The following is a 21,955-nucleotide window of genomic DNA, read 5'->3' as shown; positions in this document are numbered from 1 at the left end:
TTTCCACAGAGCAAAGATTAACTTTGCATCAGGAGGGGAATCATACAGCCACCTGCTGATGTATCCCAAATCTGTAACTGTGGAACCTGCTGGAGATTAAATTAACAGAGAGAAAAAGATAAAGTCATAGAAGGGGTGTTTCTAATGAATTTCTTTAAGAGGTGCATATTCCCATAGCATCCACAGGGAAATATCCAGCACTGGCAGATCTCTGCCAGCACCAACAGGCTCCAGATCCAAGGGGGCTGAGCACCATGAACAGCCTGAAAGCTCTGCCATGAATTCTCCAAGAAATCCAGCAGCAGAAAGGTGACAAGGCTGAGTATCCTTGTCCTTGATGGACACCTCATGTGAACAGCCCCATTCCCATGTGTGGGTGGCTGCTGTGTGCAGCACTGGGATCCCCTTTTGCTTTCATGGCTTCTCATGCTCCTCAGGTGGAAGGAAGGATGCTACAGAATTCCCACCCACAGCTCACACAGTGCAGCCTCCAAGGAGAGGAACCACAGATGATGGCAGGCCAAGGGGACACCCAACAGGCCAGGCACTGATGTCCTGCTGGGTGATGGAGCCCAAGAACAAGAAATGCACACTGGAGTGGGTACAGGAACACAACCAGGTCTTCTCAGAGGAGCTGAGGGCTTGTTCAGCCATGCAGAGAATGGATGGCTATGGGCTACCTGTGTATATTGCCAACAATAAGGACAGGTAAGCACCAGAGAGGGAGAAGAACAATGCAGATATTACCATAATATTAATTTATGAACACTATGGGTATGTTTAGGTTGGAAACCAAACCAACAGTCTTACAGGAGAAAAATTAAAATCAGCAGAAGTTCTTGCTGATTTTAGGGCAGAGCTTAATATACTCAGAAAAGGCTTCAAAGGGCACTTGGATACTAAAATACTTTCTCACAAATCTCACAGCTCTGGGTGAGTGCTTTGCCCTCACACACCTGCATCATTACCAATTTTCTTAAGGGATGAAGCCATGATGGAGTAAGACAATAAACTGGCAATGCATATTGAATTTATATTAACCATAATTAAAATTATCATCAAGATGGGCTAAAGGTAAGATCATCTTCTGAAATTTAATTTGCAAGGACATTTATTGAAGAAGTGTTTTTAAATACAGTTCATTTAGCATTTGCTTAGCTCTTCAGACCAGAGTGACAGCAAACTTCATAAGCAAGGCAAATTCAGAAGCTGCAGCTGTAAATCTCTGTGTCCTGCTGTCTCATGAATTTTTTGTTTAAAGAGCCTTTTCAGCTTTCAAATCAACCACTACTTTCCTCAGTTTGGAATGGCAAGACCTCTGTTCCAATCACTGCTGTGTATTACCTGGAAAAGCTCAAACCCAAGCATCTCCAGAACACCAACCCCAATTCATCCTGCAGTGAACTGCTCCAGCTTGTCCAGAGAAACTCCCCAAATTAAATATTTTACTATACAAGACAAATCCTCCTGTGCTCCTATGCCTCAGCTCAGGAACAATTTGACTTCTTTGAAGTTACAGAAATCAAGCACACAACACCCTCAGGCTAAATGCTGCTGGAAATCAATCCTTCTGCTGTGTGTGTAAACAGAACTTGGTTGCAACATGGTCCCATATGCCCAGGCCACTCAAATTCCTCAGCCTGGCTCCCATGCAAAGGAGTCCCTCATGCCCCACATGGTGGCACCTGGAGGCAGGGATGGAGCATTAAAAACACAGAGACCTTCCCTTGGGGGATCAGCAGAAAAGCTGATGCCCCTTTCAGAAACAGAAATAGCAATCAAATTGGTGTTTAGCAGTAACTAAAATATTCAGCAGTGAGACAAGGCCAGGTTTTCATTGTTTCTCTTGGTGCTGGGGTGTGGGAGCAGGCTGACACTGCAGCCACACACCCAGGTGGGAGCACGGGGCCAGCACTGCTCTGCTCTCTCCTCTCCAGCTGCAGCATCCAAGTGCTCCCACATGAATTCCTCAATAAATTACTTGCCTGCATCTCCCTGGATGTCAAGGCAGCCAAGCAAGCCATGCCCCTTAGGGAGGCAGCTGACACCAGGGGTCCTGAGCAGGCTGATGTCTTTGGGTTAGGGATGGCAGCAGAAGGAGCTGTGCTCACAGTCCTGCAGTGTTTACAGCACTGACATTGCTCTGAAGAGCAGTGAGAGTTAAATAGTGCTGGATTACTCTGCCAGACAGCAGAAGAAATCTGCTCTGGTAACCCTGAGCTCTCAGTCAGGGGCCAGAGGAGCAGCCCCGATCCTCTCACACTCCCCAGGGACTGCAGAGCTTGGAGAGACTAAAGAGAGATACAGCTCAACCCAAAACTGACCCCTCTCAAATGTTTCATGATCTAATTTCTGTAATGCAAAGAATCAGCAACTGCCCAAAAATATTTTTCAGGGCATATAAACATATTAAGAGCAATCTTGCTCAAAGCTGCACAGGTGTAACCCAGTGCTTTGACAGCTCATGCTCAGTTTTCAACAGAGCCTTGCTGCCCCCATTTCTGCTCTGCTGATCCCTGGTGTGACTCTGCTCACATCACCCTAAAGCAATTCAATGGGCCCCTAGAGCTCAACAGAGTGAAAAAACACATTGCAATCACACAATCACAGCCCTGAGCACTGCACAGCTGCAGCAGTGCCACCCTGACCCAGGGGCTGCTCCCACATCACCCTCACTCCTTTCTCCCCCACACTGGCCCAGATTATCTGCTGCAGAGGACACCCCACCACGTGGCTATCTGGCAACCTGCCTATTAGCAATTTGTCCCCCTTGGTGACAGATGCAGCTGCGGGCAGGGTTGCCATGGCAGCCCATCCACTGGAGCCAGCGCTGGCCCTGGGGACCATGCGGGCTCTGCCCTGCCCTGGGTGGGCTCTGGGTTGTGCCAGCCTTTGCTCAGCCCCCACACTCTGCACAGCCCCAGGGCCTGCTGCACGTGGTGGGGGGGCTGCTCTGTCCATGGCCTCAGTGCACAGGGGACAGCAAGGGCAGATGACAAGTGTCCAGCTGAGTGGCACCTCCACGACCCTGCACAGGGGCACAGGGGTCACAGTGCCTGCAGCTTCCAGCAGTGCTCAGGACAGGGGTCCTTTGGGATGGGGTCACCTCCCCCATCCAGCTCTAAAATGAATGCTAAATTCACTTCTAAATGAATGCCTCATCCCCCACCATTTAAAAATCACCCACTCCAAAATATCTCAACAACCTTTCTGGGTTATGCACAGCCTGGTATCCCATAGCTCAGATTTGAGAAGAGCAAGGGGAATTTAATGAGTTTAACTCTGAGAAGCAGCAGTTTACTGCTCGGGAATTTCCCCAGTTTCTGCAGCACACCCTCACCCTGTCCCTCTGCACCAGAGGAGGATTCCCTCGCCTCAGTTAGAGATACACAAACCCTCCTGAAAACCCACAGCACCCCAGAATACAACGCATTATCCAACACAAGAATAAACCTACCTCATATCTTAAAATTTCTTTTTAAATGTTCCATAAAGGTTGTCCCTATGACTTTTGCTTCCTTTTTTTTTTACCTAACATAGCAGATTTGTGATGCATCTGCTATAACACCTTCTGCACAGCTCCCTAATTTCTGACAACAGGGTTGTTTAGTGAGCTTGAGCTCATCTTTCAGGGCAAGTGGCTGCTGTGGAACGGAGCAGCAGCACTGACAATACCTCATGTCGGAAGCCTGCCACGTTTCTGAGAGATTTTAATCTCCACTGAAAGAGTTCCCTATTTTTTATTTCCGTATCAGCCTCCCGAGTGTCGATAAAAAGAATTACTTGGGCATTATCAGAAACCGTTTTATTCCAACAAAGAGCCAATGAAAAATAAACAAGCCTTTATCTGTGAGGCAAGACTGATAGAGTTCACACGAGCCCTAATTCAATCAGATCCTGAAACAACAGCTATTTAACACAGTGGCACCAGCACACCTCTCTCCATGGCTGGTGTCATGGTTTGATGCTGGTGCAATGCCAGTGCTCCCATGAAAATACCCTCTCCCTGGTTTCTGCTGTGAGATGTGACCAGGAATAAGCAAAGCAGGCTCCTACTTAGAAATAAAGAAAACTTTATTAACTACACTACAACTATATGTAAAAAGGAACACACAGGAAAAATTAAAACCTTACAAATGTATTTCCTCCTCCCCTCACCAAATTTCCAGTACGTCTATCATCCCCAAATTTCAACTCTCGGTCCATCACCACCCTTCAGACAATCAATCCTCAGTTCATCAAGAGGAGAGGAGTCCTTCTTGTGCCATAGGCTTCCCCTGGAAACACAGCTGAAGCCTCGTGTGTTTCCGTGTCACTCGTGGCACCGCCCGGAGAACATTTGCTATTCTGACCTCTTCCTTTCATGTCCAGTGCTCTCATCTGCACGTGGACCAGAGCTGCTTCTAGGGTCGTCTTTTAAGGATGCTTTGTCCCATTCCAAAAAGAGCACAGTCTCACTTTTGGGACACCTGTCCCCCCAAATTTCACCCCATGGGTGAAACTTCCCAAATTTTCCCCCCAAATTTCACCCCCTTGGCTCAGAACCAAGAGGGGTACCAACACTGAACCCTCTTGGTTCTGAGCCATTGCCTCCCCCTGGATGCAGTCTCTGTGTCAGAAGGAACATGGTTCTGTCCATGGCTATAACAAGAAGAGTCCACTTAAGCTACTCCATCATCTCTTCCCACCTAAGATTCTTCTCTCCCGACATCTTCACTTGCCCAGACCTTCATCACACTTGCCTATTTCCTTCTTCATCTTCCACTCTATCTCTCTTCTGGGAAAGGTTAATGTTCTGTAAAGTTTTCATTGTCCAAAAAGGGGTTAAAAACTCGGGCTCTGCCCACCTGGAGACTCCCACAAGCGGCTGGACACCTTCTCCCTGCACCCCTGCTTCTCCGCAGGCCAGGGCTGTGCTGCCAGGACATGATTTTTAACCCCTGTGTTCTCAGAGGGGTATCCATTGTCCCCAGTGGCCACACCAGGTGCCAATATTAAAATCTGAACACCTATTGGTGACCACAGCATATCCCAGGAAACCTACTTCCTGTCAAACCACGACAGCTGGGGAGCTTTCCCAGGAATGCCTCCACCAGTCCCAGCACTGGGCACAGACTTAAAAAAGCCCCTCACATGGGTAAGGCAGAATTTACTGGATTTACAAGACTGGGAGGAAATAAAGACTTTTTCAACCACAGGACAACATGCAGGTCCTTGTACTGATATCCAGCCTTCTCTCCAAGAGACCTCTAAGGAAAGCAGGGTCCTACACTGCTGCTCTGATGGCCAGAGGCACTGCAGGCTGCTGCTCCAGAGACTCCACCCAGCACAGCCAAGCTCAGAACACAGCACAACAACTTTAATTAATTTTACAGCAACGACTGGAGCCCTGACTTGTGGTGCCACTGCCCTGCCCTGAGCACCAGCTGCTGCTGTGGGAGTGGGCTCTGATGCTCTGTCTCTCCCCAGGGATAGAGCAGATTTAAACTCCATCCTCCCTGCTCTGGGAATGCTGAATTAATAACCAAGAAGGCCCTGACAAGGGAAGCAGCAGGAGGAGGCAGCCAAGGATTTGTGGAGATGCAGAGCAGCTCGGTGCCCTTCAGCAACATCAGGCATCTCCACCAAAGTGGCTGAGCAGCCACAGAGCCCCCTGACCTCCCCTCACTGTCCCCTCCTCTTTATGTGCCTGCACAGGCTCCATGAAATGTGAAGCACAAGTGGTACCACCAAGAGCTGGCAGGAATCACCCTCAGCCTCCATCTTCCCCGAGATGTTCCCAGCTCCCTCCAGCTGCCAGAAGATGGAATGATTTCCAACTGACTATTGTAATAAAGATATTGCTAATGACACTTCAGGATAAAAATGGGTTTACAATCAGCCTGAAAAGATTTGATGGCAAAATGGAGATGTGTTTTGCAGTGCAGTAAGAGCCTGATCAAAGCCATGGCTTTAAAGAAGATGAATGCAAAATAAGGGGTTCTGTGTAAGCTGGGTGCTGGTAAGAGGACAATTCAGAGTAAAAAATCTCTATTAGATCCCAGTTATTTTGAAGAAAAGAAAGCAACTTACCCAGAGCTGATCATCCATTCCTGGTGGGTTCTTTTTAATAAAAGCACCATAATATGTAGCAATATTTCGGTGATGAGAATACTTCTTCAGCATGTTAATTTCTTGTTTGATCTCTTCCTCTTCATCCTGGGAGGAGGTGAAAAGAAAAGAAAAGAAAGACAAAACCAGAGGCATTAGGAGACTGCACTTCACAGGGTCTGAGCTGTCTTTGTACATGGGTGAACTTCCAAGCACCCCAGTCCTGACTGACCTCCCAGGTTTTTTTGCACCATTTTTTACAGCCACTTTGCAGCAGATCCTGGGAGCATGAGAGCTGCTCTGGAGACTCATGTTGCTCTGAGGCTCAACCATACCTGTGTTACCCCAGTGATGCACGCTCACAGACACACCAGAGAAGGCGTTTTTCTACAAACCACTGCATGGCAGAAGTGCTCCTGTGCTCCCAGCTCTCTGGCACATCACTCCTGCCCACCCTGAAGCCCTCTGGAGGCACCAGGAGTTGCTGATGGTGGGGTGGCACCACATGGGGAGCAAGCAGGGGCTGCAGGCCCACAAACTCCATCAGAATAACTCAGTCCTGGTGACATGCACCATTCCCATGGGCTGTCCCAGCCCCTCTCTGTCCCACCTGCAGAGTGGCTTTAGCTGAAGCAGCAGGGGCAGAGGAGCCACACCAATACCTGTTTTGATGTCCCACCTCTTTGTCTCACACCCATCAAAGGTGGCCTGGTTTTATTTTAAGCTGACTGAATTCCAGCCCCCTGTATTTCCACAGGAAGCACTCAGCACCTTGATGTCAGCAAGCTTTGTTATAAAGGACCAGAAAGGGCTGCTTGTTCTTTATTCTCCTTTATTCCCATGTCCCTCACCTGCCTCTCCTGACCTCAGTTTTACAAATGGGCAAAGGACAAGGCACCCAGAGAGCAGAGAGCTGCAGGAGCAGCTGTTCTCAAGGAGCAGTGCCCCCTGACCAGGTGTCACCTAACAAGGACAGAAACACATCTCTCTTCCCAAAATACCATTCAGGGAAGAACAGCAAAGGTGAAGACAGGAAGAACAAGTACAAGAAATATCTGGATGGAGCTTGCATAAACAACCTCCAGTTTATTTTTGGTAAGAACATGGAGGGTATAAGCACCGAAGAGGAGGAGGAACAGGCTCAAACATTACAAAGGAAACCAGGGGACCATCCTGGAAGAACCTTTATCACCTCTCTTCAAGCAGTCAACACAACTTTGCTTGTTTTCGTTTGTCCAGGGCACATAACATGAAGGTTATCAGAGATGGTTCTATTAATTGAAGCCCTTTGCAACAAGAACTAAAAGGCAGCTGGATGCTCAACAGTGCTGAGATCAAGGAGCAGCACTCAGCACAAAATCCCTCCAGCTCTGAGCACCCATCCAGCTTTTCACTCATCCCTCCATTCATGCCTGGCTCTCTAGGAAATACATGGAGGCAAGCCAGAGGGACACTTGGTCTAAAGTTTTATTTTGACTCCATCTTCAAGCTGAAGAACTCAAAATGGGTGGGAAAAGCCTCCAAAGCATAAGAACTGTGGATGGCACCTGGGGATGCCAGGTGTCTGCACGGCCAGGCTTGGGGGCTCCAGCCCAAACTCCTGGTCCAAGCAGGACTACTGAGAGCAGTCATCCTCAGCAAATGCAGCAAATCCTCAGCAAATTCCTTCCAGTAGGGAAGAAGATGGAATCATTACAGCAAGCTGCTGCAACTACTCCAATCCCAAACCCAACAAAAGCCACAGGCCAGGCTTTGCTGCCTCACTTTGCCTCCATCAGCTGATTCTGTGACATCCGTTGCTGGATGTAGGTCATGCAGCACACAGCAGGACCAGCCCTGGAAAATGAATCTGAACCTTAATTCAGTGAGAGCAGCTGCCCAAACTGATGAAGTGTTGCAACTTGAGGACCTCTATTCTGCAATCTTCCCAAAGAGATAATTAGTAAGAGCAGAGGTGAGTTAAACAAAGCATCATTGTGAGGAGCCTGTTGGGGTTTAGTGCAAAGCACGTGGCCAGGATGAAGTGCTGCCTGGGAGCTCACTGAACACAGAATCACCGTGGTTTGGGGACTGGAAGAGACCTTAAAGATCACCTGGTTCCACCCCCCCACCATGGACAGGAACACCTTCCACCAGACCAGGTTGCTCAGAGCCCCATCCAGCCCGGGCTTCACACTCCAAAGCTGCAGATGGCTATGGCTGGGATGACCCCACTAATTCTGCTCTCTGCTGACTTCTGAAAGACACACTGTCACCAGGGATGTCCTGCAAAAACAGGTGGGATGGAAGGTCAGGATCAAATGGAGCAGTGGCAGCTCTGACACTGTGTGTGAGGAGGAGGCCAAGGACTGAGTTTGGGTTTTCAGCAGCACTGAGCCTGGAGCAGGTGCCAAGCATGGCTGCAGGCACAATGCAGGGACCAGCTTTAGAAACTCCTCCAGAAGCAATGCCCAGGACCACTCCTGCAGGCTCTAGAAGTGCCTTCAGCACCAAGAGCTGTGAAGCCCAGACAGCCCTTGGCAGAGCACAGGTCAGCACTGCCTGCATTGTGGTCACTGCCCATCCTGCCTGAGCCTGCTCCTGCCCTGAACGAGCCTTCCCCGTCTAAAAGCAGCCTAAGGGAAAAATACCTAAATATCCAAAAGCCACATCCCATGACAAATACCTGATTTACACCCTGTACATTCAGACATGAGGCCCAGCTTTACAAGGTAAAGTCTTACATCAGGGACATCTACTTAAAGATGTGTATGAAATTATTACTGGGCAGTATCAGATTTCAGGTACTTTGCTCCAATATCTTTCCTTGGGAGTATTTTAAAACAACTGAATTAAGGATGGATTCAAATCTAAACCTGTGTTTGGCCTCAGAGTTATATTTTGATTTCTCAGCTAAAATTCATTCTAACATCAGGCTTCATCCCATGGGAATTTCACTGCTATTTATGCCATGGGTTTATGCTTGGTGACTTTGCCTATTCCCTTGGAGCCTGCTTCCCACGAGAACAAGATAAATGGCACTTGTACATACTACAAGTAAACAGGAAGAAATCTCATTCACATTTACAGACTTATTTCCACACACCATTTCACCTGTTAGCAGCAAAAATAACTTGGATGAAGGTCCCATAGATATTAATACCACACCACATTATCTAAGGTATTTCAAAACAGATTCCCAAGGCCAGCTGACTGCTTTCACAGAGAGAGTCATTTCTGCATGTGCTGAGCTCCTGAAAGCTACTAAAACATTAACTCAAAAATTAAGGTGGGTAGATTGTGATTGAGTCCTAATTTTGAAATGTGTTATTCCAGTCAAAAAAAAAAAAAAAGGAGAAAACACAACAAAACACATTCTTACTTCCAAGCCTGGCATTGTTTCTAGTGCAGGAACTTTGGGAGGGATAGTATGGCACTTAGAAAAAAAAAATACTCAAGAAAAAGCATCTTTATGCCACGCTCCTAAATGAATCTCTGTTTTTAAATAATTTTTTCTTTTGTGGCAACAGGGAAATGGTGAAAGCATCCTTTCCCCATAATTTTGTTATTAATTTAATGATTTGTAAATTCGTGGTTCTCAGTCTGACACAAGTTTCAAAAGAGCCACCTTTGAGACCAGGGTGGTGTGGGTTTTTTCCTCTTTAGCAGTAGGATGCACAGGAATTATTTGACTTGCCTCGTGAAGTTACTCATTACAATAATTGCAACATATTTTTGGTGAACAAAAGCTCTTCAGTGAAAATCATGGATGCAGAGAAACAGAAATGAATTATGAACACATGATCCTGTTGCTACTTTTGACAAAGTCATGTACAATAGGACAAGAGGGAATGGCTTCAAACTGAAGGGGGCAGGGTAAAATGGGATATTGGGAGGAAATTCTTCCCTGTGAGGGTCCTGAGGGCCTGGCACAGGCTGCCCAGAGAAGCTGTGACTGCCCCGTCCCTGGAAATGTCCAAGGCCAGGCTGGATGGGGCTTGGAGCAGCCTGGGACAATGGAAGGTGTCCCATGGCAGGGATTGGAACCGGATGATCTTTAAGGTCCCTTCCAACCCAAATCATTCTATGATTTTCTTCAGAATTTAATAGGGTATTTATAAGAGCCACTGCTGGAACTGGATGCTGCTTTGTTTCAGCATGAAGTACTTCATCTCCAAAACTCTTCCAGATGTATTTTTTTCTCACGTATTTATTAAAACTAAAACCTCTTAATGGCACACATCACATTTAGACAAAGGCAATTTACATCCCAGGAAACATCAGCCTTCCACCCACCCCCACACATTATCACACCCCATCCCCTTTCCCCTCTAATCTGTAATTTAGGGATGCAGGAGGAGGAGGAGGATACATTACCCCGGTGACGTCCATAACCTTAATAGCAGCAAGCTGGCCTGTTTTAACATGACGACCCTGCAAAAGAAAAGGGAGAAATTTGTTTGGTTTTGCTCAGTGACAATGTTTTCCTCACAGTGAACAATATCCTTAAACAATCTCCTCGCCCTGGCAGCATCCACACGTTATTTGCTGCTTTTTCAAGAGCATCTTCACAGCAGCCATGATGAGAAAGCAATTCCCTCCCCTTCCTCCTGCCACTACAATTAATTAGTACAGGGCCTTCAGTGCTGTATTTGCCTGGCAAACAAGTGCTGGAAATACCCTTTAATGCTCAGCCATGCACAAAAAACCAGCTTGGGGCCTCTCCTGAGCACAGAGCATGACTCGGCTGGAAAGGGGCTGCTGGAGCTGAGATGATGGGAATGTGCTGGCTGGGTACCCACACTGCCTTCAGCCCACCTGGGTCCCATCCCAGCTCCCTGGGCACACACCAGGGACCCCTGGCCTGCAGGGCACCATATTCACTCTGCCCAGTAATTTATTTCTTTTTAGAAAGACTTGGTGGGCAGGCCAGAGAGGTTTTTACAGTTTTCAGCCACTGAAAAAACCAGCAAATCACTGCAATGAACTGTTTGTTGCACAGAGCTTGACTACATTAATCCTAATGGGAAAATGCCTGGGAGAGATGGTGAAAATATAAAAGAGCTCCAACTATTTATGAGGTCTTAAAACCAACACAACTGCTATCAAGCAAGGCAATTCCCAGCCTTTCCTCCTTTCCTGAGAAACTGATCACCCAACATCACATCCAAATTGCTCGTATCAAATCATTCCCACCCCCAACTGCAGGACATGTGCTCTGCTTCCAAACCAGGCAGCCTGAGGAAAAGATGTTTTTCCTCCAGCAAAGCCAGCAAATGCTGATCCTCACAGGAGGCAAAGGGAAGCATTCTCATTTCCCAGTTTACATATCCATTTACTGTGGGAGCTGCCCAAGGCGCCATCCTGTAGATATGGTGTGGAAGACACAGAGGCAGTGGCAGCTCCTGCCCTGCAGCATTGATAATTAACACACCTAAGACAGAACCAGCAATAGAAGCAAAGAGGGGTCAAGGTGCAGTGTGGCAGAAACAGGGAAAAATAGAAGCTTTTCCTAAATGGGAGGCTCCTCCTGCCCCCACAGCAGTGTGTGTGTTGATTAGCTGGGGTTTGTGTCAGGTCTCCCAGCCCTCCTGTAGACTGGAGATGATCTTTCACACCATCTCAGCTCAAGAGCCCTAAATTACCAGACATGGGAACCTCTCCCTGGTCCCTGAGGTTTCCAGGCACGGCGCTGGGAAGCAAACCCACGCGCCGGCTGTGGAGCAAGGCAGCATCATCCTCTCCAAATTTATGACTTCACCAGGAAGCCAATTCACCCACCAGGGCTCCTCGCTCATTTATTAACACAATTTATACGTCCTGAGCAAGCCCATGTTCTAGCAGCAGAAAAAGAGCTTTACTTTAAAGAGTGTGCAACATAAAAAGTAATAAAAGCAAGCACAGCCCAGCAGCCCCAGGCTGTGGCTGAAGCATCCCCTGGATGTGGCCGTGGGGAAGGAGGGGCACATCACTAGACACCATCTATTTAGACAGCATGATCTGTAGAAACAAACCCTCCTCTTCCTAAATTTGTCCTTGTTGGCTTGCCTAGGAAGTCCCCATGTGTACTGACACTTTAATTAAAGCCCACAGAGCACCAGCAGGGTAAACACTTGGACCATGGCACGCCCCATCTCCCATGAGCTGGAGGAGGAGGAGGGGGAAGCAAGCTGGGGCATTTCAAACCATGGGTTTAGGAGTTATACCTCCTTCATGTGATGCACCACCACCTCATTTTGTATTTTAAGGAAATGCCCCAGCTTTGCCGTGGTGAAGTGCTCCTGCTTCCCTCAGTACCAGCCAAGGGGAAAAAGATCCCTGTGTGCCCACAGCATCCTTCTCCCAGGAATCTGCTGCCTCCTTGCACACCTCCCAAACATTCACAGACAATGGTAAGAACTTAATATCGTGTAAACATTTACCAAAACAAAATAAACCACTTGGAAACATATGTTAATGTAAGCCATGAGGGGCACTTAGTCACGCAAAAATCAGGTGGAGTAGAACCAGTAAGTGCTCACCCTGGGATATTGTAGCAAAGGTTTGCTTTTTCTGTAGTTTGCTCACAACAATGGATTGCAGAGCTTCACCCTGGCAGATGAAGCCATCCAGGGAAAACAGGCATCTCCTCAGCAGTCAACCATCCCTTTTAATTCAACCTAGTGCTCAGCACTGAGGCTTGCTGTGAAACCTTCATAAACAGTTTAGAAAACCCAGTTGATTTTTACCCTACTGCAGATGTCCTTGAATTTGCAATAAAGATACAGACAGGCTGGAGGAAGACGCCAAGAACTGGAAGTGGGAGATGTAACAGAGGAAATAAATCAACATCCAACCTGTACCCATTAAAAGATGCCACGGCAGCAATAAACCCCTCTCACAGCATCAGCCACCTCTGGTACCTTGGCCATGCAGATTCCAGTGCCTGTGCCCAAAGCCTGGAAGCAAGTCCAGAAGCACCCATGCCCCTGCAGTCTCTCCAAAGAATCCCGTTGGATCAGAAAGTGGAACCACCTCTGCCAAAGCCAAGGCAAGCTGAAATTGGGAATTAATTAATTAATGTCAAGTGTTAAGTTGTCCAGTGTTAATCTGTGCTGCTGTAAGGAAGCTACAAAAGAGGACTGGGGTATCAATACAAGAAAAGCACCAAAAAGCTTTGTTGTGATGCTTCTACCTCCTATGTGTCCTCCACCCACCAAAACTTGTTGGTATTTTCCTTTAAACCATCACCACAGCAGTGTTTTTTTCCTTTAAACCATCACACACCATCAGCCATCACCTGTCCAAAAACCACATTAAGACTGAGCCCTGCTCCTGCTCCCTTGCTCAACTCTGCCTCCTTGACACCAAAGATGTGGCTCAAAACAGGCAAGAAGTGTTGTGGTTCAACAGAAAATCTCCACTTTTTCAACAGTCCTCCATTTTGGTGCCCCCATGGGCATGCTGGAGAGGGCTACAAAGGCATAAAACATACAGGAGGAAAACTGAGCTACTAAAGCATTTCCCCCTCTCCAGATTTGCTGTCAAGGTTCACTTGGGCACAAACCCACATTTCAGCCTCAGGATTATTCAAGCATGATCTTCAAAGCTGCCACAGTTTTTAATTGAACATCCATCTGAGCATAAATTCATGCTCCTAATTACTCTCAAAATGTTATATCAACTATCACTAACTTGATAATGTCAAGTATTAAGACTAATTTCTACAAATGAAGCAAGCACCACGAGGTTTTTCTTCAAAGGTTGTTGTCCTCACACTCCATAAAGTGTAATGGACCAGCACACAATCAGAACATTGGTAAATGCTTTTAAACATCAATTGATGCATTCAGGCATTATGTTTACTAAACAAATAAACCCTGGCCTCAATACCAGCCTTTGCAGACAACAACTGCATATCCTGGCCCAAAATTGAAGTCCACATTTTAAGGACAGAAAGAGGATGATTGATTGTTGCTTTTTAAATTTTTTCCTTGCACAAGCATGAATTTCACCTCTAAGCAAAAACTGCAGTTTCTGTACCCAGAAATGAATTCCATCATATTTACTTAACTTGTGCTGTCGGCTTTTATTCATCCAACAAAATAAATGACCCACCACCTGCTGCAGCCAGTGGGACACAACCAGAATTGACACTTTGCTGGGAAATGCAGAGCTCCTACTTCCTTCTGCCAGGCAGAGCAACATCTCTCACACTTCCCAGCCTGGACATGCAGCCTCCAATGCCCCATGCATACAAAATCCCCACTGCAGCCACTCAATGGAGTAACCATGTTGTATGCCTGATGCTTTACAGCAAAACACTTAAAATCCAACCATTTTGCACTGTCCTTAGTAATGATGCATGTAAATATTCAAATGAGTGGGATTAGAGTGCTCTTGCAAAGCACTGCTGAGATTTCAACATGCACAGCCCTGCTGGGACCAGGCCACAATGCTGAGGAACACTGTGTCTCATACAGAAATCTCAGTGAGACAAACAACAAAAACTCTCATAAAAGTCCAAATATCACCATTTTGGCAGCAGAGAAGCCTCCCATATAAATTTCTTCAATTTCTTCAAACCCTAACCCTAACCCTGGCGCCAGCAGCCCAACCACCACCCTTTCTACTGTCCAACCCCTGCCTCCAAACCCAGCACATCCTCAGCTCCACCACATCCTGCATGTTCTTCCTAGAAGAATCTCACCAGAGATTTTACCAGGTTAGAAGTCACCAGTTCACCTTTCTGTGTCCACACATAATTTTTGCTAAGTGCTACAAAAAAACTGTTTGCCCAGCCCCACTTCTGCACACACACCATTCAAGGTGCCACTGGTGAGTCTCATCTCCTCCAGATTCTGCTTCAGCATCCAAGACCTTCTGCAGTTAAGATCTCCTGGGATGGGCCAGAACCTCTCACAGCTCCATGGTCTAGGTCCTGCCAGTTCTTTCTTTTCCTGTAGCTCAAGGCAATCCAGGGACTCAGTCCAAGATTTTTAGCATGCAGGCACTTCAGCACTAATGCACTGAAAACTGCATCCAATTTTTCCTGGGAGAAGGAGCTTTGACTTCCGACAGGAGCTGTGAAGCTGAACTGCCATCCTGCTGTACATTAGACCATTTTATAGCACCTGGCATGATTTATTCTCAGCTTTTACAGAGTACAGGCACATTTATGTACTAGGTTTCCCATTGAAAGCAATCTTGAGGGTGCCAAAATCCCCTCTCCAGCTAGTCTGAGGGGCTAAAATACTTACTGATGTAAAAAATAGGCTTATTTTAGTGTGAAAATTCAGCAATCTCCAAAACAAGCTGGCTAAAAATGACGTACCCAAGCTTTGCACTTGGTTTACAGATCTCTTCAAATACATCTGAAATAAATCCATGTATCTGAGAAGGCAGTTAAAACACTGGAGGCCAGCATAAGAAAAACTGAGTCATGTAACAGGATGGGGAAAATGCTTATTTTAACAAGGAGTAACATATCTCTTTGATTAAAACAGAACCATCATGGGCCAAACCTAATTGTTGCTGCCTGCGCTTAACTCCAGTATGGGAGAGGGATTTCAAGCCAGGGCAGGCTGGGGACCAAGCCCTCACCCTGCCCAGGGGTTCAGCCCCATCTCTCTGCTTTCCTACAGCAGGAGCTGGCCACAATGGCAGTGTCCTTCCTTCCCTCCACACCCTTCCATCTCTCCATCATTTCCTGGGCTCACAAACAGATTTGCAGAGCTTCAGAGCGATCCCACTGCCTCCAGGCACCAAAGGAACGTGACTGACTTGCTGCAGTTCCTTTCCATTTGGGGCAAACCCCACTTAAACCAGCCCCTGTTTCCCCAGACTTCAACACTGCAAATGGCATCCTCCAATGAACATGGCACACCTGAAACTCCAAGAAATGAAAAACCGAGGAAAAACAAAAAAAGCTGGATCCAGTGTTTGACATCTCACTGGGTGGCCAGGTGAGGCTCTCCTCTCTCTCCTGAGCTCTCAGAACACTGGTTGCTCACTTGAGCACAGAGCTGCACCTCTGCCCAACTTGCTGCCTTCCTTTGGGCTATTTCTGGAGAGCAGACCTTTCACTGGGAGGGACAAACACAAATTTCATTCACAGCCAATCGTCTCCTTACACCTCTCATCTTTTCCAAGGTTTTAAAGAGTAAAATATTGAAAAACATTAAAAAACTCAAAAAGAAACTAAACATAATGGATTTTTTTTTCTTTTTTGGTGCTCAGTTGGGCATTTTTATTAATACTTCAGTTTGGACTAAACAACCAGAGCTTCACCTTGGAAAAGCCTAAATCTGCTCCCAGCACAGACACCAATAATTGGACAGAGCCAAGCTAATGCTCTGTGCTGACCCAACAGAGCTGGCCTTTGGACTGAAGTGTTTTCCAGCCCTCTGTATCAATCCAAGCTCTGATCAGGACCCTGCAGCTCTGAGAGCTGCAATTCCATTACTGCAGCTCCACAATAGCTCTGACATTAAGTAAAGAAGGCAGGATTATTAAATTAACAAACGAAATTTTAAATTAGCATATTATTCATCTCCAGAAATAACATGCACTGCAGCCTATAGGTGAGCAAGACTACAGTTTTATATTCCCAATATAATGGAAACACATCTCTCAGGCTTGTACTTATTCCATCCTCTGTCCCTCCTGTAGTTCAGATGAGGCTGGAGACTCCCACCTCCAGCTCAGGAGGAACTAGGTTTCCCTCTTCCATGGATAAAACCATTGCCTTAAACAGTCCAAAATCAGCATCAGAGAGCTGAATCCTTCCAGAAGCTTCTGCAGATGGTTCCTCTAGATATGGCCTGTCCCATTTTTAATTTCCACCCAGGGAAGAACACTGGTTAGAACGCTGTCCCCCCTCTCTGTGGCACCACTCAGCACCAGCCCACTGGGCAAGTCAGGCTGTGCATCTCCTCCATGGTCACACCAAGGACTGTGACAGATTTTGCCCACAAGTGTTTGAAGATGCAGGTTTTGAAGGTCTGTGCTTCATGGTCACAGCAAAACCTGCAACAGAGCAGATTTCAAAGTGTTTCTGCATTTGTCAGGGCCCAGGAACAAACCTTGCTCTGGTAAAGGGAAGTCAAAGCCACAACAAGAGCAGGTCTGGGCAGGAAGAGGAGTGGGCTGAGCACCACAGCAGGAAGCAGAGAGAGATGGAGATCATCAACAGACAGAATATACCCCAAAAGTGGTTTTTAGGAGCAGCCTATGGAAACCTGAGGCACCAAAGGACTAAGGAGAGCTGTTCCTGACAAAGAGTAATGTATATATAAGAAAAAGCAGAAGGACAAGCAGTCTCTCAGGACAACATTCACTGAGTTGATCCCACACTGAAGGCAGCAAGATTCAAGAACATATCAGTGGGATGAAGGAAAGGGATGCCACCATTTATCACTGAACCCCATGCAGCCTCCCCCAGGCCCTCTGGGAGCTTTGCTGCCTTCCCCAGCATTCCCAGATCCATCATGGGGCAACCCCCACAGGTCCCTGCCAAGGGGAGCAGCAAGGAGGGCAGCAGCCAGGCCTTGGGGTGCTCCTTCCCCTCCCACACAGCCTGTCCTCCCTTTGCCCCAGCTCCTCTGCAAGTGCACATTTTCACAGCTAAAAGGAGGCAGCACAGCCTGTTCCCAACAGCATTAGTTCATGACAGCCATGTTATTACCACCCCTTAACACCCCCACTGTGCTTCTGTTCCACGTCGCTGCCTATTCAACGCTGCAGTGCTCACAACTAAAATTAAATCTGCCTTTAGGAGACCCACAAGGCACCCTTCCACAGAGGCCATGTCCTGACAGCAGCACCAGGTTTCCTCCCAGTGGGAAGCAGTGAGCGTGCAGAGAGCACTGCCTGGACCAGCCAGCATTCCCAAGGAGACCCCTGGCTCTCAAGGGTGGCCCAAGAAGGAGCCAGGCTGTCCCCCAGCTGGCACCTTCCCCCAGAGCACTGCTGCCTGGCATGGGACAGGGTGCCACCACAGACCTGGCCAGGCCTGGGCTGCAGCAGGGAGCTGTCACATCTGCTGAATGCCACACACATCCCCATCTCCACGGGCTTTTGCTGTCTGCAACCCACAGCCACCCATTTCTGCCTGGCCCCAGGGCACCTTGGCTTTACTGGGGCCAGAACCGCTTCAACATTCAAACTCCAGCATGACCCCAGCAGCTTTAGGCACCAGCTCCCATCACAGATGAAGCAGGCTCAGTGCAGGACACAGGAAAAGGAATCCCAGGACACCAGGGATGTAATTTAATGACTGGGGCTGCTCATGACTTCAGACCAAAAGCTCAGCATGAGAATGAGCTGCTGTGTCCAGAGCTCAGGGGCACCAGCGTGGTCTCTACAACACTGTGTGCTCTGGCAGCTACTGCTATGTCTTCTGTACTTGTAAGAAAAACAATTCCCTTCAAAAGAGATTGTTCCTAATCTGCTCCCTGCTGCAGGGCAGACAGGGCTTAATGCCTGCAAGCGTGTGCTGCTGCCTCCCATGACAATCCATCCCAGAACACCGAAGGACACAGGTACCCCATTTATTTGTGCCCCACATTAAACAGCTGCTTTTCAACATCCAAACTGTCACCTGCTCTTTAAGCCATTCCCCAAATCAGTAACTGTCTTGCAAACTGAGTTTTAAAAATGGCCCTTCTGGAAAAAACACTACACACAGTGATGGAAATGGAGTTTCTGGAAACACCTCTGCAGTGCCATCTGCTTGACTTCGGCTCTAGTTTCGTAGTAGCAAGATCCAATTTTGGAGGTGGTATGTGAAGTGCAAGGTGATTTTTCAACCAACAACAGCAAGGGAGAACCACCTTCTGTGACCCTGAGTGCTTGGCATCCTCTCTGGCAGCAGGGATGGACAGCACTGGTGGCAGGAGACAGCAACAGGAGAACCAGGTAACACAGAGGCATCTGTTATCCAAAGCTGCTTGAGGGTTTTGTGCTCTTTTTTTTTGTGGCTGTGTAAAGAAAACTGAGTAAGAAGGAAAGCCCAATATTTGTGGTGTTTCCCTAGCCAGTTAATTCAGGAAATTTAAGTCTATGGCTGTCAATGGCTTTTCATGAAGGGATTCCACTGCATTTCATTGACTTGCCAATGGCACAAACCAAGCGTGTCCATGTTCCCATGAATCACCACAGCTGACTGAGCAGCCCAGCCTGCTCTCCCAGCCATGTCTGTCCTGTTCCCTGTGTTTCTCCATGTGACTACAGGGCAGTACTCTTTTATCTCAGCTCACAGCATAGCACAGCTGCCCCCCATGCCCCCATTTCTCTGCAGACACGATGGCCCAGGATGAGATCCCACCATGGATCTCTCTGGACACCTCAGCAGAGGTTATCACACAGGCTCTTATCTCTGTCACCCCCACCTGCTCCACGGCTCTTTGCTTGTAGAAAGGAGCCTGAACACAAATCCACCAGGTTCATTTGTGCACCAACCCTAACACTCCAAATCCAGCAGAAATGTGGGGACTTCTGAGGTCCAGTCCCAATGCTGGTAACAGCTGAACATGCCCATCATGAGCCAGGATTCACGTCCAGTCACCCTGAACCACCTTCTCAGCAAGCCATCCTTCCAACCCTTCCACTGCCTCTCTCTTTGAGCCTTTCCAGTCCTGCAAACCCTTGGATCAGCACAGATCTAACCCCCTTGATTCCTGCCCACATGGCAAGGCTGACTGGCACCTGAGCCAATTCACACACTCAGGCTTCTCTCATTCATCAATTGTGAGCTGACTCCAAGTCCCTGTCTCAGGGTGGCAGAAGTAACAAGAACAAGCTGATAAAGGTACTTACACTTTATGGGGCTTAGGAGAAAATGCCACAGCTGCCAGAAAGTCTCACTTATATCTCTTGGGTGACTGAGGTCATAGCATGAGGAAAATGAGTGTAAGAATGACATAAATAACCCCAGATCTTCTTCTGTGGAGGGCTGAGGTGCTCCCCTAATCCCAATGACTCTGTAACTCAAGATACTGCAGACCCTGTGTTGCACATTTCTCTATCTATGTCAGCTCAAATATCAATTTTAGACCTCACACAGCTGAAGGCAGATGGACATCACACTCCCTTTCATCCAGACTTGCCTCCAGGCTCTTTGTCTGCCTTGAGCAGCCTTGACAACTTATTGTCCATCCCATCCTACCCTGAGTCACTTACTGTCAGGAGTCAATAAACGTTTTGCAGTGCCTGTGTTTTACTGATTTAAAAGACCCAGCCATGCCTAGAGCAATCCTCTGTGATATACATACTAATCTGGCTGCACGGGGAGGCATCAAAGCTTTCGTGTTGTCCAATGTTTCAGGCAAGTCAGGTATCGAGCAGCAAAATTTTAGAACTGCTTATTGGAAAAGGGAGGCTGATGAATGACATGCAGACCCCTTCACTCTTGTATTTGCTTTGTGTCTGTCACACGGGCACTTGCTGCTTTGTGTGGGATAAAGATGGGATTTCTGACTGTGCTGCAGAACAGCCCCTCTGTGGTTCACCCTCTAAGCCAGCCTTGCGGGTTGGGATCAACAGTGTCGATCAGCAGATTAAACTACTCTGCTCCTACAGCTTCTCCATCTCCAAGTCTCCTCTCTCAAGCACGAATTTCCTACCCTCACACTGGCAAGGAAAAGCTTTTCTGTGAAGCAGCAAGGCAGCCAGGTCACTCCAAAACAGACCTGATGCCACTACAGGGTGCCCTTGCGTGCCAATGGACCCTTCTCCCAGGACACCCAGGGCTCCTCACTGGTCCTCATTTCTCTGCTAAATAAACTGGGGTAGAGGGCCTCCTCTAGGAAAGGAGTGAGCCCTAAAAGACCCCACCAACCAGAAGACCCTCCCCAGCCCTGCACACAACCCCCCCATCCAGCCTTGCCACAAGGCAGGCAGAGAGGGGCTTTAGCCAGGGATTTGAAAGCGGGGAGAAGAGGAGGAGGAGGACTTGGGATTAGCAGGGGAAGGTTAAATCAGTACCAGGGATTGCATGGGAACAGTACAGCTCAGGAATGAGTGGGAGGAAGCCAGAAAGGACCGTGTGTCCCTGCCACCTTCAGCACTTGGGGACAGGAGGGCTGAGCCCAGCACTGGCACAGCAGGTCACTGTTTGGCAATTCTGGGACTGCAGCCACTGCCTGATGTGGTTATAAAGGCAGGAGGGCTCTGCAGCCATTAGAGAGCAGTAACATGTACAGACACAAATCAATGCTGTACAGTTTGAAGGAACCGACTGAAGGCTATGGATTTTACTCAGAGTTATTTGCAAAGTGAAACAAAGCAGACAAAAAGCTCTCAAAGGAGCCCAAAAAGCTGCCTGCAGGAACGTGGGCAGCTCACGAAGGCTGCCTGCAGCTTTGCAGGGAGAACACATATGGGCAGGGGGTGATGGCCTTTTATTCCAGTGGATAAAGATCTTAGTGAAAATCTGAAAAGCTCAGTGTGAGACCTTATCCACAGCTAATCCACACAGACTATGCCGTGCTGCAGGCACGCCAGGAAGGAACCAAGGCCAGGCACTGCACTGAGTCACGCCACAAACCTGCAATTTCAGCTGTACTAAGAGAAAGAAATTGGTAAGGTACAGCTTTAGAAGCACCACTCTGGACCAGCTGCACCCTGCTCCTACCTAAAGGCAGCTCAGGCCACCCAGAAATCCCATTCCCTACAGCCAGGACAACATGCCACTCCTCCCAGCCCACCGCAGGCTGTTAACCCTTTTTTTTAATCCTTGCCCAGGAGGAGCAACGTTTGCTAAGCACTAGAAATCACCAATAGTTACAGGCAGATTCATATTAAAAAGCTCTTTCATATTCAAGGTCTTTCCCCTCAGCAAGAGCTGGCTGTCAGACAAAATGCTGGTTTGGTTATGCTGCTTGGTATTCAGGGACTGCTCACCTGG

At 47.8% G+C, this 21,955-nt stretch overlaps 1 protein-coding gene across 1 annotated transcript in view; it reads right to left on the bottom strand.

Moving 5' to 3' along the window:
- TNIK (TRAF2 and NCK interacting kinase) overlaps positions 1-21,955 on the bottom strand; it is a 150,936-nt gene that overhangs the window by 64,093 nt on the left and 64,888 nt on the right. Inside the window, 2 exon segments of the mRNA XM_036388836.2 lie at positions 6,073-6,198; positions 10,447-10,503. Of these exon segments, the coding sequence (XP_036244729.1) occupies positions 6,073-6,198; positions 10,447-10,503 (183 nt within the window).

Source organism: Molothrus ater, chromosome 10, assembly GCF_012460135.2.
Source record: "Molothrus ater isolate BHLD 08-10-18 breed brown headed cowbird chromosome 10, BPBGC_Mater_1.1, whole genome shotgun sequence".
NCBI classification, from domain to species: Eukaryota; Metazoa; Chordata; class Aves; order Passeriformes; family Icteridae; genus Molothrus; species Molothrus ater.
This window is presented reverse-complemented; position numbering and strand designations above follow the sequence as displayed.